This window comes from Amblyomma mixtum, chromosome 6 (genome assembly GCF_055824585.1).
Source record: "Amblyomma mixtum isolate Tamu chromosome 6, ASM5582458v1, whole genome shotgun sequence".
Classification (NCBI taxonomy): domain Eukaryota; kingdom Metazoa; phylum Arthropoda; class Arachnida; order Ixodida; family Ixodidae; genus Amblyomma; species Amblyomma mixtum.
Genome location: NC_143017.1, coordinates 139,130,801 through 139,146,774, shown reverse-complemented (window position 1 = coordinate 139,146,774; position 15,974 = coordinate 139,130,801). Strand labels below are relative to the sequence as shown.

Sequence of the window (15,974 nt, the reverse complement as noted above, 5' to 3'; positions counted from 1 at the left end):
TAACCAGCCTGCTAGTTAGAATTTATTAGCTGTATTCTGATGTACCACACCACTGACAATGCTATACCGAAAAAAGCGCTCTTATAACTTGCAAACGGGATTGAATTGGATTCGCTCACTGGATTCAACAAATGGTAGCAAAAGCTTTAGGTTAAACCTGCCTCCTATGCAGTAAATACTTACAGTCGCTATATAACTTAACACCTCACAGAGCAAGAAGTCAAAATGAATTAATCTGCTAATTTGCAAGATCTGTTATTTTTATTCACCAGGCAATTTCGTCCATGCTTTCTACAGTAAACTATATTAACCAATTCTGGGAAGTGTCACTCATTCCTCCACATTCACACAGCGCTTTTAGAGGAGAATTAGTATAGGCACTAAATAAGTTGCCAATGCAAACAATAGAGGAACTCACCATTTCATCTTCATAGCCCATGTTAATCTTGTAAGCGCTGGTTTTACCCATGGTTGAGTTTGTGCACCTCTGAAGCAGAACGTGTCACCCCCGTGCTCAGTCTCTCGGAGTGCCAGAAGCCGAGGCTCGTAGGCATTGAATGGGACTAAGAAGTGAGAGAGGGGACGAGTGGCCTCGTGGGACACAGTGGAAGGGGGCGGGGGGCCTTTTTAGAACCGGCAAGGCATCCTTTGTGTGTCCGTTGAAAGCCTTCCTTTCTGCCCTCCCTGGGCTCTATCTACATCTGTGCACAAACCCACAAACAGTACAGCACATGAAAGCACAGTTTCCTACACAAATGCAGCACACAGTTTGTCCAGATGCCACTGAAAACACAAGCTATAATATATCTTTTCACCATTTACTTTGTGTATTTTTTTATGGAATAGTGACGATAGTCTAGACTTTTTAAACTACAGCTTATTTGCTCTATTTGTGCAGTCAGCTCACTACGGTGTCGATGTTGAAAAAAGCCAATAGGAAAGAATGCTGACGTGATCTGAACTATTAAAATACATCTTATTTTTTTCTGGCCAACTGCCTTGAATAGCATGGATATATGCACATTATGTTAATGTCATTAAAAAGTTAGGGTTGTATTTCAAGTATAAGTTTGACACAAAAGGGGTTCAGGATTTCAAGTAAGGTTACCAATTCCCATGAGCTTGCAAAGACACAAGTTTTTCTAGACCAAACATTGCTACTGACAAGCAACTTCCTCAAAAGAAAACAACAAATGTGTGCCAGTAAAGTGTCTAACTTGTGTTATCATGCAACTACAAGAACTTCTAAAAAACACACAGCAATAAGTGGCTTACTTCATGTAGAAGGAGCACATAATTTGGGTTTGCCAACTCCTCACAGCATGCACTCCACACCGGCTTACTGCCACACATTGCAAGCGGCGCCGCCCAGGTACATATCTAGCTCTTATCTAGGCATTCACTTTTATCACTACACTCACACACTTTGCCCAACTCTTCGTGCGTCGTCTCCAGAGAGAACACAAGATAAGGGCGCAGTCAGTCCCGAGACTTAAAATTTTACACAAAAACCATACTCCAAGCAAAGAGAAGATTTTTGTTTATTGTTATTAGGCACTAATATTTAATGAGCCAACTGTCTACATCGGCCAGTTAGTCTGTGTCAAAAAAAAAGCATGCCAATAAGCCCAACTTATATTTAAGTGAAGGAGAGGGTCTTCAAAAAAATTTTTCATCTACTTTTATGCAAAGTAAGTCTGCGCACTTATTTAATATGGTGTTTAAGTTTCTGCAGATAGCTTTCAAGATATTTTGCTGCATGAAACTTCCTCTAATGCATGCCACTAGTTTCTCTTGATATCAAGCTGTGCAATAAGGGTAAAATAAGGGTCATAGAAGTTGAGTTATAGGATTTTTCATTTGTCATATCATAAACAGGATTACAAATTTTTCTTCCCGTTTGTGGAGTGGCAACTTCAAAACCCTCTAACTCAACTTCTATGGTAGGCAGGATAATAATTTTGCCCTTATTGCATAGCCTGATATAGAGAGAAACCATTAGCATGCATTATAGCAAGTTCTGTGCAGCAAAATTTCTTGAAAGCTCTCAGCAGTAAGTTAAACAGCATATTGCACAAGCGCGCAAGGACTTGCATCACATAAAATTAAATGACATATTTGGAATCTGCACATAAAAATATGTTGCCTGAAGACTCCATAAAATGTGACTTCGTTAATAACTTTTTTTTTTTCCAAGACCCTTTCCCCCCCCTTAAAATTCATCAATTGTACTGTTACCAGTTCATATGCAAAGAAATTTTTTACAAAATTAAAAATAGAGGTATAATCAATTTCACATTTTTTTTTATTATCCTTGTCAAATTTTCTAAGAGGTTCTATGTTGCCACTAGAGATAGTATGTGGCACTAACTTCAAGAACAGGAAGTGAGAAAATAAAAATGAAAATCTTTATTGTGATGAGTGAATAAATTACAAAAGCTTTCTCGGTGGTCTTTGGGACAGAGAGGCATGTTTCTTTCATATAAGTTGTCGCTTGCCATCACCTTGCTTGGTTCAGTTGTCTTTTGGTGTCAGGGCAGAGCAGGAAACCGACATCAGTTGTGGACAAAGTCTTCATAAGAGCTGGATCTCGGCGTTTTCTGCACTGTAAACCAAAAGAGCAAAAGATTATAATTAAACACTCAACCATTCAGCCAATAACCATCTTAAGAAGTCGTGCTTTTTTTTTTATGCAGTTCTAAAGGCATTTAAAATACCCAACTTTCTTATGCCTGCACTTACTTTTGCCTGTAAAAATTCACAAAATTCAATTATTCTATCACTGCAGCCTGAAAATGTCTTAGCAAATAAAAATGTCCCCAGGCATAGAATGTTTCAATACGTAGATAAATAGTCAAAATATTTTTTAAAACATAGTCACAAGTGTGTTCTATAATGTCAGCAAGGGGAATTGAATAGGTGTGCTTGAAACAGTCGCTCTCCCTTCATTCGATAGTTTATTAAACAGATTGTCATCCTGAAGTTCGAAGGACAACTGGAGGCAATAAGACAGTCTAATATACATTAAAGAGACTCATCGGTATGTTTTAGCAAGAATTCATACCCATTACAGAAAAACAGACGGTAAGCAGACATCCAGAAGAAAGACCTCGCCCGCACCGCTATAATATTGTCGGTAGTTATGGAAAAGCAGTATGGTCGTGGTATATTCCAGCAATTTGTAATAAGCTACCAAATGAAATCTCTTCCTTAAATGCTGCAGGTAAATTGGAGCGGCCATGCTGTACCTTGATCACTGTAATAGCATAAAATCTGTGCTAATTTTCCTCGAGATTTTTGCTTACATGACGACTTTCTTTATTATTATTATTACTCTCGTGCTGCATAAAAACTTCAGCTGCTGCTGGGCATCACCACACAAGCCAACAAATGGCCCAGGCATGGCTGCATCTGTATACTAGTGCATTAGCATTAAAGCCCCCAATCCAAGATTTTGACGATGTATGACTGTCCGAAGCCTCCGGCAGGTGGCCCACCTGCCCGGCAACCCACCAGCAAGCTTTATGGCCAACTATGCACAGCACTGAGGCCGCAAGTGGGTTTCGCACTCGTGGGGGCACAAGCAGATACGCTTCGCTGCCACTGCATTAGACCACTACGTCACTGCTGCGGCGATGTGCTTTGGATGTCGTCATCTTCATCGTCTTCCATCCGTGCCTAGTGCATTCATAACAGCACTGTCGCATCGCCGCGGCGGTTGAATTTCTTTGGAGGAGAAATTCTAGAGGTCCGTGTACTGTGCGATGTCAGTGCACGTTAAAGAACCCCAGGTGGTCGAAATTTCCGGAGCCCTCCACTACGGCGTCTCTCATAGCCTGAGTCGCTTTGGGACGTTAAACGTCATAAACCAAACCAAACCAACTATCACATCGCCCTCTTAAACTGAGCTTCGAACCGAAACCAAAACTGAAGTGGAAACCGAAGTGCAAGCGCACCTAACTCACATTTGACCTAACCGCACTAAATCGTCCGTCATTTTTTTCTGACTAGACTGAATAAAAACTTATTAACCTTAGGATTCCCGTTTTATCACGAGAAACACCCGCATTTTTACATTTGTGCTGAGCTAGTCACTAACGTTGTTTCTGAGAAGCAAACTTTGCATTTCCCACATTATTTGAGTACTTACACTGCTCATGAAGCATTCATATTGCTGCACTGAATTAAGATGCATGAGCGACATATCACCTGCCAACACTCAGACTTAAGTACTGGATGACGGTCAGAAAAAAAAAGAGTTCAGGAAAGATCACTGCTTTGAGCTGAATGTCAATTAAGAACAATTTATACTGGAATTGCTAATTGAGTACTACAGCAAAGGCAATTTTTTCACGAATTGGAAAAAACAGTGCAATGGAAGACGACACAAGAGGAGGACAAACAAACTCCAGCGCTGACTAAGAACCAAATGGTTTATTGCTACAGGTGAGGCAGCATATAAACGAAATGGCACGAGTAAAAACACAAAAAACCATAAGAGAAAGATACTGCACAACCACACAACCTGACTGAAAAAAGGCACCTCACTGATTAAGATACGCATGTTCCTTAGGTAGTAGATTTATTGATGGGCTGCTGATACAGGTGTTACCTAGCTTTTTAATATGGCAAGCCTCCGAAACGAGCCTCGTGGTCTCATCATGAGACCACTAGGCTCATTTCGGAGGCTTGCCATATTGCCTCATGGTCTTGTGGTCTCCTTGCCATATTGCCTCGTGGTCTCATCATGAGACGATGAGGGTCATGAGACTGCGAGGCTCATTTCAGAGGCTTGCCATATTAAAAAGCTAGGTAACACCTGTATCAACAGCCCATCGATAAATCTACTACCTAAGGAACTTGCATATCTTAATCAGTGACGTGCTTTTTTTTTCAGTCAGGTTGTGTGGTTGTGCGGTATCTTTCCCTCATGCTTTTTTTGTGTTTTTACTCATGCCATTTCATTTATATGCTGCCTCACCTGTAGCAATAAACCATTTGGTTGTTAGTCAGCGCTGGTGTTTGTCCTTCTCTTGTGTCGTCTTCCATAGCACTGTTTCTTTTCCAATTCGTGAAACACGTACCAACCAGCCCGTATTTGCCCTCTTCTGCAATTTTTTCAATTACATGATTCAAACATTCCCCAACCTCCTGGGGGCATTGTAACGCAAAATTCTTACTTGTTTCACAGTGAAATCTCCACTGCCTTTGAGGAACTTCACTTCAGAGTTTTGAACTTGCAGCTGATAGAGGAGGCACAGCTCTTTTGCATCACTGTCGGTGCAGCAAAGCCAGCGAGCCAGCACAGAGAGAGGAAACTTGCAGTTCTGGGAACTGCATGCCACTGCCATGACTTGAAGCGCCGTCCTATGCGAACAAAGGTATAGCACACTTTCAAACACAGTGAAGTACAGAATGCTATGCAGAAGCATGTCCTGTTGCCCACATGTGGTGTTGAGATCAATCTCAGCACACAGCTACATTGTTCACTTGCCTTATTCTCGAATGATCCTTAGGGCAAGGATAAATACCGTATTTTCCGGTGTATAAGACGCGGCTTTTTTTTTTCGAAAATCTTGCTGGTGCGTCCTATACAAGGCTGCGTCTTATATGCGAATTTTTCATCTTTTTTTTGCGAGTTCATCGATTACTCCGGTTCATGCTCAAGCTTTTTTCACCTAAAAAATATCACTACCAATAACGCGGTTGTAACACGGTTAATACTTCAATACCAGGAACGCCGTGCGCAACATTCTAGGTGATCTTTATCATGAAACGGCAAGGATGACGACTTCCGGGATCACAAACGCGCGGCTGTTTCGGAGGCCCCAAGCAAAAGTAATGCGAAGCGCCAAAAGATGGTGACAATCGCGCTTCTCGCCATTGTCAAGACAAGCCGGCGTTCTTTTTTAGTCACCCTTTGCAACTTTTTTTGCTCCGTGTACGTAGTGCGTGTTTCAGCCGAGTTGCTTCCAGAAATGGGTGAACCTTTTGATAGCGCATCTGAAGATGAAGACTTCGAAGGTTTCAAGTAGAAATAAAATGTTGTTATGGGCATATGAGGAGCTGTATCGTTTTTTCTTTCTTTTTTTCTAAAACGTGGACGGGTATGGCGTGAGTGTTGCCTTTTTCGATCACTTAGCATTGCTTAAGAATTGCTCACAGGTACGGTGCATTTCGCGATAGTCGCGTAAGCGTGTTTAATTAAGCCTCACTAGCCTAACTGGGTAAACTGGGGTGCGTCTTATACACGGGTGCGTCTTATATACGAACTTTTTCAGTGACAGCTTGCATATAGGGCAGGTGCGTCTTATACAAGGGTGCGTCTTATACACCGGAATATACGGTAATGTCCACTGAAGTATATCAGCAGCTGAGCATTATCTTACCTGGATTATGATTAAAAAGCAATTTTCTGCATCTAAATAAAGTTTGAGAACCTTGATTTCACTACAAGAACACTACCTTAGTGAAGCGTTGCTTTAATTCATCATATTTCCCATTCAGATAAATATTTATGCGTAATATGTTTTATAAAATTTATCCAAGTAGAACACTTGCCAAAATCCAATGAAGATGGCACTTTTTGTGAACTATTTTCAGGCTCTACCCAATTTCTGAAAGCAACCTGTAGGCCTTCAGGACAAGTGAAGTGATCATTTTTGTAGCACAGTGCAAGATGCAAAAAAGCGATTTGTGCATTTGTTCATTAACAGCATTTAATTCTGCTCAAGGTTAGACCACTGGAGAGATAAACTTTGAACACTTTAAGAGGCACTAGGGACAAACTGCAATTGGTTCGTTATTGATAGACTCCTGTATTCTAATGTCAAAAAGGTTACTCTCGCCAAAAACGGAGCTTTCATAAAGTAGGCAAAGATAAATAATTAAATGCGGGTATTCCTGCTACCAGCTGTTTTCACAAACAGACTGTGATGACATCAAGACTTTTATTGTTGCATATCTCCGAGGCTAAGCCACACTGCCATTCACTTCGAAAAAGTGATCACAGAGGCCTTTCTGTTCTTGATGTCACAAGTTTGAATTGAGAGGCGTGACAAAAATGTTGCATTTTTACGTCCAATGTTCGCAGCAATAAATGTGTCTGTTGCTGCCAAACAAACATCAACTTAGCCACGAAGAGAATTGATTTTTAGTGAGAACAAAAACTTAACAGAGCTGTACTTAGTGTCCCCTTAACTTAGAAAGGCTATTAAATCGCCAATCATTCCCCTATCAAACAGTGATGCCAACACTGCACTCAGGGTGCTCTGCAAGCTATAGGTGCTAATGCGACTTGTGAATTGTGGGGTTAAATGTACCGAAGCGACATATGGCCGATTAGGGACACCATAGGTGAGGGCTCCGAATTGAAACGGGTATATGCTTGGGCTTGTTGGTTCATATTTGAAACGTAAAAACCGTAGCGCAAAGAGACGAGGACACAGAAAGAACGACAACACACGGCGCTACTGCTGTGGATTGGCTCGACGTTTGATGAGCAAGAAGATGCAGAAATTCCTTGCAGAGACGAGCTTGTCGAAACGACTCAGCCTTCAGAATCTTGCACACTCCGACGCCATGTCCTCGTGAAGGGATAAACCCACCGAAGAGATGCTTCACCTCGTCTGGAAGCAGATTGTTCCGGCAGCAAAACGAGAATGTCCTAGCACGACTGGTTGCGACAGCAATGATAGCTATGACAGTCGAAGGATCCACAGAACACATAAAAGGGCCCGTTGTACTAGAAATATATTTCAGAAGGGTATATGCTTGGGCTTGTTGGTTCATATTTGAAACGTAAAAACCGTAGCGCAAAGAGACGAGGACACAGCGCCGTGTGTTGTCGTTCTTTCTGTGTCCTCGTCTCTTTGCGCTACGGTTTTTACGCTCCGAATTGACTTAGACCACCTGGGGTTAACCCATACATGCCTTGTGTCCTACATGTAGGACACATGCCGCTTTTTTGACCAGTAACTTTAAAAGTTATTGTGTAAAAGCTTGTGCCCACCAGTGTAGCTTCAAGAGGGTCCAAGCTTTTCTTGTGCAAAGGTTGTGTTGTGTTCATTCAGAACGATTCGCCAGTCTTTGGATGCCATTTTAAAATTCGACAAATTTGTAAATTTTAAAAGAAAAACGATTGATTTTTGTGCATTGTCATAAGAAGACCACCACAAGTGATGAGAAATGTGATTTAAAGTCGACGTCACATGTTTGAAGCTTTACCACACATAACAGGTGTCTGGTGCCTTACACTGTAACAGGACGGCTCAAAAGTCGGTGTTGAGAAAAATATTTCAGCCAATAAACGGATAAATCTGAACTGTGAAGTGAAATAAACATTTTACACAGAAAAATATATATATATTTTTTTAATTTCTGATGTTTCAGCATATTGCCACCTGGTGCTCTCAGGTGGTGCTTGAAAAGGAAGACGTTGAAGTGTCTCACGCTGGCTGGCTGCCGTATTGTGCTGGTTAGCAACCTGTCGCCCTATCTTCCGTTACAATATAAATGGGTTAACATGTGCTGGCATGGCACAGCACTTGGGGGTTTTTGTATTTCGCAGCCATCGAAATAAGGCCACCGTAGCCTGAATTGAACCCGCCCTCTTGGGATCAGCAGTCAAATGCCAAAGCCACTGAGTAAAAGTCTTACTATTAACTATTGTTTGAGCTGACTAACCAGCTAAAACAATTACTGAACATTACAGTCAGACCAAAAGGCTAAATTTGTTTTAAATATGAAGAATTTATTGGACCATCCCTTAGGATTTTCTGATGCCCAGTGTAGCCTCGATAGAACATAAACATTATCCAGGTGAGCCTCAAAGAAGACGAAGAAAAAGAACTGACACAACACACAATCACACAACATACTGGGATAATATCACGAGGCATAAAGACAATGGTGCAGGCAATATGGGCCAAAGGTTCCACTCGAATAAATGTGTGTCTTTATGTAAGCTCAGAATAGTTCTCATGTGTGCACTAAAGCCAAATCCTAGGGTTTCACCTATAAATGCAGCTCCTGTAGGCCTCTCATGTGGTAAGCATTTATAATGGCTTCGGAACATGGCAATGAACCAGTATATACATCTCTTAGATTTTGTCAAGAAAAATTGAGCACTCGTACAATGAATCAATGTTCCACACAGATATGCAAAACTACCACTGGGTCACACTTGGAAATGATACAAAATATTTGTGAAATATACTCCTTTCAAGAAATTTTTTTTTCACTACTACAGTTTGACAGCATTTAAAGCAAAAGAGGGATTACTTTAAGCATCCGAGGACTCAAAATTAGTGCAGTATGTCCACAATTGTACTATAATCTACAGATGGTACAGTGGAGGCTGCTCATTAATTTCAGACCCTCACATTTCGTATCCTCGCATTGTAAATAATCTCAGTACTTGGATATTCTTGATTTCACGCTTACAGACAGATGAACACTGCAGCCAGGCGCCAAGCACATGTCCTTATGCTTAGCACCAGAGCAACAAGCCACCCTCCCAGTTCAAGAAAACAAAAAAACAGCTCAACACTGTCGATCCCAAATAAAAGCACACTTGCATGGCACCGAGAGCATGCTTCACCAGATATGCAAATGGTGAAAAAAAGAAAAAATTACCTCTCAAAAATTAACCCATTTCCATTGTGCCATTGTGGCCTGCATGATTTTTCTTTCTAAAGATCACTGAAAGTGGCAGTGAACATGTCCTCCACAAAGACTTCTTTACCCAGTTGCATAGCTGGGTAAATATGTGTAGCAGGGTCAGTCAGTTCAACAGGTTGGTCCGGCGGTGCTCCTGTGTGGTGAGTAGCATGCAGAAAAACAACAGCACTGCCGAACTAACCTGAACCCCAGACGCGAGTGGCTGTTCCTGTTGAGAAGAGAGACGTTTGCCTCAGTGAATACTTGCCTCCTGATAAGCTCCAAATGGGGGTGCAATGTGCAAGCCAGAAGGAAAGGGAGAGATCTGTAACTTCTCAGCACCCTGATGAAATTTCCTCGCCTGTGTGCTAGGCTCGTGTCAAGAGAAATCTTCACCAAGTTGTGACTCCTGGAAGGAATGAAGACGAGCCAAAATAAGGCTAAAATAAAAAATAAAAAAATTCGCACCCTTTGAGAGTGTGTGGGCACACTGTGCAAGGAACAAAGAGGAGGCTTCATAGTGAAACTGAACAAAAACTTTGAACACAAACTTTGAATGCACTTTAGAGCAACCAGGTTGCTTAGGCAACTGGAAATTTTCCGAAGAAACTGAGTTCCTCGATCACGGGAATTCCAGTAACAAAGTGGTGTTGAATTTAACCTGCACCCTTGAAATAAATCAGGTTTCTACAAATCAAAATCAACATTGGCAGCAACAGTACTGGAAGCTTAAACTGGACGCACATAAGCAATGAGAATGTAGTCCAGCTTTAAGGCCATTCTGAGCCCTAAAGGCATAAATGACATACTATGCTGTTCTATAGGATCCCCTTTTCCCTTATACAAGGCAGAGACATATAATGCTAGTCTTGTTCATCATTTCTATTTTTTTTTTTTCAGCTGGTGTACTCTGCTCAAGGAAGTTTTTTTTCAAGCTTCTCTAATCAAATAAGCCGCAGATGAGCAAAACGACAAGCTGACCTTGGTAAGTTAATTTCTAAATGCTGCAGTGGTAAACGATAGCTGAAGAGGACAAGTAAGCTATGCAAACAAAATCATATTTTAAACTAAACGTAACTTAAGCCAGTTACCAAATTGTCATTTAAAGTAAGGAAGCAGCTGGGCAGGTGAAATTTTATTTTAAAAATTGTCTGCTCGTAACAGTGATTTAGCAAGCCAATTCCTAGTCACTGCCAGCTGTGGCCCACAGGCTTCACTGTAGTACAAAGAAAGGATAACAAGAGGATTATTTTTTTCTATGAATACTAACAGATGCAAACACTAAACATGGCACAAATCTTGATATACTTGCTGAAATGTACACCAAGCTGCAGGTCCCACATTGTTCTGGCAAATATTCACATACCAGCTCGCACATCTAGTACCTTAGATTTTGGTATAAAATAAGCGCATAGCACTGAGAATTTCAGCACTATAAATGCTTTCATGAGACAATGAAAATCTTTCCAAACTCACAGTCAGATATTTTTAACGAGTTGGCAAAATGTATTTATTTAAATTAATGATTCACAACTTTGGTTTGAAGACAACGAAAAGCGAATTTTATATGTACATCAGTCATGATGACTAGGTATTTGCAACATTTGCATGTGCATTTCTTTCTGCTCACTTTACAGCAGCAAATTAGTATGCTCACACAATGTTAACTAAATGTGTACTCCTTGTAGCTGGCTTGCAAATTAGTTTTAACACTGCTGAGCATTTTTCATCATGATATTTGTGGAAATTTAGAAAGATAAGCATGCATATGCCATGGCCACACACCTATGGTAATGTAGCATACCGACTGGTGCTCATCTAACTGAAATTGCTGCTGTAATAAATGGAAAAAGGGCTTGGAGCCTCCAGTTTCACCTCACTTCCTTAGAAAGGGTCATCGCATGGGTCAAAGCCTCATATGATCCCAAGTTGTGGAGTATATAGATGGCTTCCATTTCCGGTCTGTTCGCACAATGTTCCAGAGCACAATGTTGGTACTGAACCAGCAGACGTTTTAGACACTCCTGTAGGTGCTGGCTGTTGATGTGAGGGTCAAAGGCACTAACGTCTTCTTCAAAGCACCTATTTGCAAACAAAAGGAGCACAAAAAAGCAAGTCTTGAATGTGATCTGCTTCTTTTCCTTCTTGGCTTGTGTAGACGCATGACTTTCTGGTCGCACCAAGGCAAAGTTTATGGCAGAAACTTTTGCTTCCTGACTTCTCAGAAGCAGGGGAGAATACAGGACATAGTTGAGCCCTGCTTCATATCCACTAAAGAGTCCCAATGCACACCCCACTCCATTCCTTCTGTGCACGCCTATCTACAGCTAGGCTTACAAGTAGCAGCCCAATAAGCTCCCATATCAATACCTGCAGTCTCCATCACCAAGAAGTGCTTGCAAGCCACTAATAGAAGCCTTTTTTTGTAAATGCATGACTAGTCATGAGCATTGGATGTTAAAAGAAAACTCACCCTGACAATACCCAATGTGAACTTCAAGATGTTTGGGGCTGTGTTTTAGAACATTTTATCTTATTGTATCGGATGTAAATTTTTATCACTTATTGATGACAACAATAATTCCATTTCTGACATTACCTGAAGGCGGCATATATGTAGAAACGCACTGCGCACTCGAGAATTTCAATGCAGTCACTCCCATTAAGATCCTGAATGGTCATGTCCTGACGTACAGACCACAGCCTGTCCCAGATAAAGTGGTAAGTGTCAGTCCAGCTGTCACCATTGCATGATGGGGCAATCCTGCATTAAGAAATAACCACACTGTAACACTAAAGATGCTCGCATTCCAGTGATCATTCAGTAGTTTTCAGGTAGATTATTTTAGGACTCTTTTCACTTAGCAGTTTCATTTATAAGAAATGGCACCTTTGAAACAAAGAGTTAGTGTTCTATTACAATATACTTTCAATTCAAAGTCAAAGGGCACAGAAAATTAACAGAAACCTTTTTAATGCACTTTATTCTTACAGAACCAAAGCATCACTTCGAATAAACGGGGGTGCGAACTAATTGAACTTGGTTTAACTAGTCACTTTTTACTTATTTCCAAGTTATTTACAAATTATATTTTTACAAAGTTAACTATGCAGCTACACCTTTTATCAAACATTTGTTTGTCTATAAAGCTGGCAAGCACTGAATAAAATTGGCTTACGTCCGCATTAGGTACGCTGTGGTCTTGAGCAAGACATTCGGAGGTCTGAGTTCATCGGGGCTGGCCTGCCTGTGTCCAGCTGCTGACCTTGAAAACTGCTTGACCGCCTTGTTTCTGTCAGCCTTGGGCCTGCAGTTGAGAGCGGGCTGAATTAGATTCACCTTATTTTAGTATTGTTTAAAAGCAGGAAATATCAACTTCATTAAATATCATTAGTTCTTGTGCTTACTGCATTTCAACTGTAAAGTGCAAACTTGTTAAAGCCAGGCTGCAAAGTCAGCCAGCATGTCTGACAAATCAAGCAAGCATTCTCTCCTGAATAAGTTTTGCTTAACTGCAAGTAAATTATTTTTTCTGACATATTTGCCCTTATGGAAGGCTAAATGACAACTGAAGTTCTGATCAAAACAAACTTCCTTGCTACCATCAAGTGAAGCTCACTTAAGGATTCCAGCAAAAGAAGCAGTGTTATGAAGCCAGCGTGAATAATTTCTAGCAAAAGTGTGCAGCACTTGCAGCTATATGGTTTCTTTTAAACTGTGTGTCAACACAGAGTGATAATAAAGTCTTTCCTGAGGGTTTTCCAAATATTTTGCTATACATAACATCATATTCAGTAATATTCTAAGTCGAAGAGCACAAAATAAATTTAAAAAAAATTGAAAAATTCCCTCTGTCCCTTCCTTGGTTTCTGTGGCTGTTGGCTTCTCTCATATTTATAACGAGCCCCTCATTCCCTTTCCCTTGTTTGCTTCATTGCTTAGCGAGGGCCTCGGTTCTGGCAGCCTTGACGCCATAGGAAGCATAAGAGGGTTCTCACACAGCTTCCACCCTCGTCGTTCGATGACGTTCTACGTCACATCAGCGGTAACTCAGGACGTTCTACGTCCGCCGCTTACGAACGTGGGTGGCGCTGATGAACACTCTCAAGGTTAGGTTATTTGTAAACATAAATACCCCCGAAAGCAGAAGATTTGACAGCCGTCGCCGTAGCTCAGCGGTAGAGCACCGGACGCGTAATTCGGAGGTCGTGGGTTCGTATCCCACCGGCGGCATGTGGTTGTTTTTTCTTCTGCTTTTCTAATCAATTAGCTTTAAGCGATAACATATTCAGTAATATTCTAAGTCGAACAGCAGAAAATAAATTTTAAAAAAAATTGAAAAATCCCCTCTGTCCCTTCCTTGGTTTCTGTGGCTGTTGGCTTCTCTCATGCTTCAGCACAATATTATGTTCACTGCAGCTACCTTGTTAACACATTAATACTTCAGACAGTGGTCTGCTGCTGCAAGGCTGGACGTGGTATGTGGAGAAGGGTGCTAGTCTGGTCTAGTATTTGGTAAATTACGGTCAGCAAACAATTTAAGCAGGCAAAACAGGAGCCACACAAAATGAGAAGGTAATCAGGTGCTCTATTCTTCACTGTGGCAATATTTGACAAAAAAGGCTATAGCACATGCAATAGAAAAAAAATGCATGAACAGAAAGTTGTGATGCACAAACCTGGGAATGTGTTAAGGAAATTTTCAGGGGCAGAGTGGCCGTAGGTGGCACAAGACAAGGCAGCCAAAGATTGCTGGGAGAGGACTTTGCTCTACAGAGGCCTTCAACTCGGCTGCTGATGCTTAAGACAGCTCAATTGCACAAATAAGCAGTCAAGCTCAAATTTCAGGTAATGACAGACTCCACCTGATGCAAGCGTTACTTATGTCTCCTTCCATCTGTCTCCCCCCGCCGTGTGATATTTACTATATTGTGCAACGGTTCTGGGCTACATGTAGGTGAGGCGCATGCATCAATACAGAAGAATGAATGCACTGCAAAGTGCTAGAACATATCATTGAACCTCTCTGATCGACTACGACAATAGTACTTGCGTTAAATTATGAAAGTAAAAAACAAAACGCAAAGTGCCAAAATAATAGGCAAGGAGATCTGATGCACAGGGTTGCATCAACCGTTGTGTGCTGAGGCTGTTCACGACATGCATGTCGCCAATGCCGCTACCGCGTTCTGGTTCTTCACTCTGCTGCAGGCATGTGCAGGCTGCTTCATGCTGTCAAGGCAGTAAGCGATCGCGGGCAGTCGCAGGTCCATCGATGCACAACGCATAGCAACACACTTTTGAACACCCCGGCCACATTCGCGCTGCTCGACGAGTTAGCTCAGTCAAGCTTCAAAGTGAGATTTAATATGTCGTACCGGGTATCGTTTTCAGTGCCTTGGAGGACCTCGAATGGGTGTAGAAGACGTTCCTTTTCACGCCTGTAATAGAGGATTTTCCGTAAACACAAACGTATACACACATCAACATGTGCACGCTTACTGATGACCACTACAACGGACGAAAATTGCAAGCTTACCACTGCCGTTCTCGTAGTGGGCACATATCTTGGCACGTTCCTACGAGAGGATTTGTCCGTGCCGGGGTATCGCACTTGTCTCCGCATCCTATTTCACGTATGTATTCCCTACGCGCCCGCATTTTCTTACGCTCAAGAAACGGCTGCGACTGCCACGGTCGGTGCCGCTACCGCTTTCTACTCTGCTGCACTGAAACCATCGTTACCATACGCTGAACGGCAAGAATAAAACCTTCCAGTGAGTGTCAACAGCGCTAAGCACGAAAGGACGAAAGCATGTCTACTTCAAAGGCATAATGTGCCGAAGCATGCCAGAACATTCCCATGCACCGCAACAAAAATGTCTGGAAGCCAAACCGAAACTGCCGAGTACACTGTTCGTTACAGCGACTTTTTGTCCCATCGATAAGAACGTAGGCGTTCTTAATGCAGTGGCGTCCCTTTTGAAAAAAAAAAAAAACTAAAGGTGGTGTCGATGTGAATTTGAATTTTTTTTTTTTACCTTAGTACACTTAGCTTTCGTATTTGCCGGCAGAGGAGACATTTGCAGCGCGCGCTTTTCAAGTAAGGGCAAGTGTACCCCAGCAGACGAGAATGGTGACCACATCGTCTCGGCGACAATCAAAACGAAATCCTCTGAAACGGCAGAAGAGGCGGCTATAGCCCTCGCCCTAGCACATACCCAAGGGAGCATCATCCTCAGCGATTCCAAAATGGGTATCAATAATTTCGCTAAAGGACGAATTACAAACACCTCCCTTAGAATCCTTAACG

At 41.7% G+C, this 15,974-nt stretch overlaps 2 protein-coding genes across 5 annotated transcripts in view; both read right to left on the bottom strand.

Moving 5' to 3' along the window:
• The window catches only part of LOC149340586 (polyamine-transporting ATPase 13A3-like), a 30,726-nt gene extending 29,324 nt beyond the window's left edge, over positions 1-1,402 (bottom strand). The window contains exons 1-2 of one of the 4 annotated variants that reach the window (XM_089549411.1): positions 1,276-1,402; positions 419-701 (exon numbers count right to left, since the gene is read on the bottom strand). In XM_089549411.1, coding sequence (XP_089405537.1) covers positions 419-469 — 51 coding nt within the window. In that variant the 5' untranslated portion in view covers positions 470-701; positions 1,276-1,402. The remainder of the gene's footprint in view (positions 1-418; positions 702-1,275) is intronic. The other 3 variants (XM_089549413.1, XM_089549410.1, XM_089549412.1) reach the window with 3 other exon arrangements.
• Positions 1,403-2,397: 995 nt separating this feature from the next.
• On the bottom strand, positions 2,398-15,591 carry LOC149340585 (SAC3 domain-containing protein 1). The gene is made up of 8 exons (XM_089549409.1): positions 15,201-15,591; positions 15,040-15,102; positions 12,840-12,968; positions 12,260-12,424; positions 11,536-11,742; positions 9,929-10,069; positions 5,181-5,367; positions 2,398-2,605 (listed from the first exon to the last, which is right to left on the bottom strand). Exons 1-8 carry the CDS (start codon positions 15,320-15,322, stop codon positions 2,501-2,503), a joined length of 1,119 nt encoding a protein of 372 aa, XP_089405535.1. The 5' UTR covers positions 15,323-15,591; the 3' UTR covers positions 2,398-2,500.
• Between the last annotated feature and the right edge of the window lie 383 nt (positions 15,592-15,974).

What these genes read in the sequence shown, in the direction of transcription:
- LOC149340585 (XM_089549409.1), bottom strand. Translation starts at nt 15,322, where the DNA reads ATGCGGGCGCGTAGGGAATACATACGTGAAATAGGATGCGGAGACAAG. An exon ending in CCACTACGAGAACGGCAGTG is followed by an intron (nt 15,103 to 15,200) that starts GTAAGCTTGCAA and finishes CCTCTATTACAG; the next exon opens with GCGTGAAAAGGAACGTCTTC. An exon ending in CATTTGGAGCTTATCAGGAG is followed by an intron (nt 5,368 to 9,928) that starts GCAAGTATTCAC and finishes TTGTTCGCATAG; the next exon opens with GACGGCGCTTCAAGTCATGG.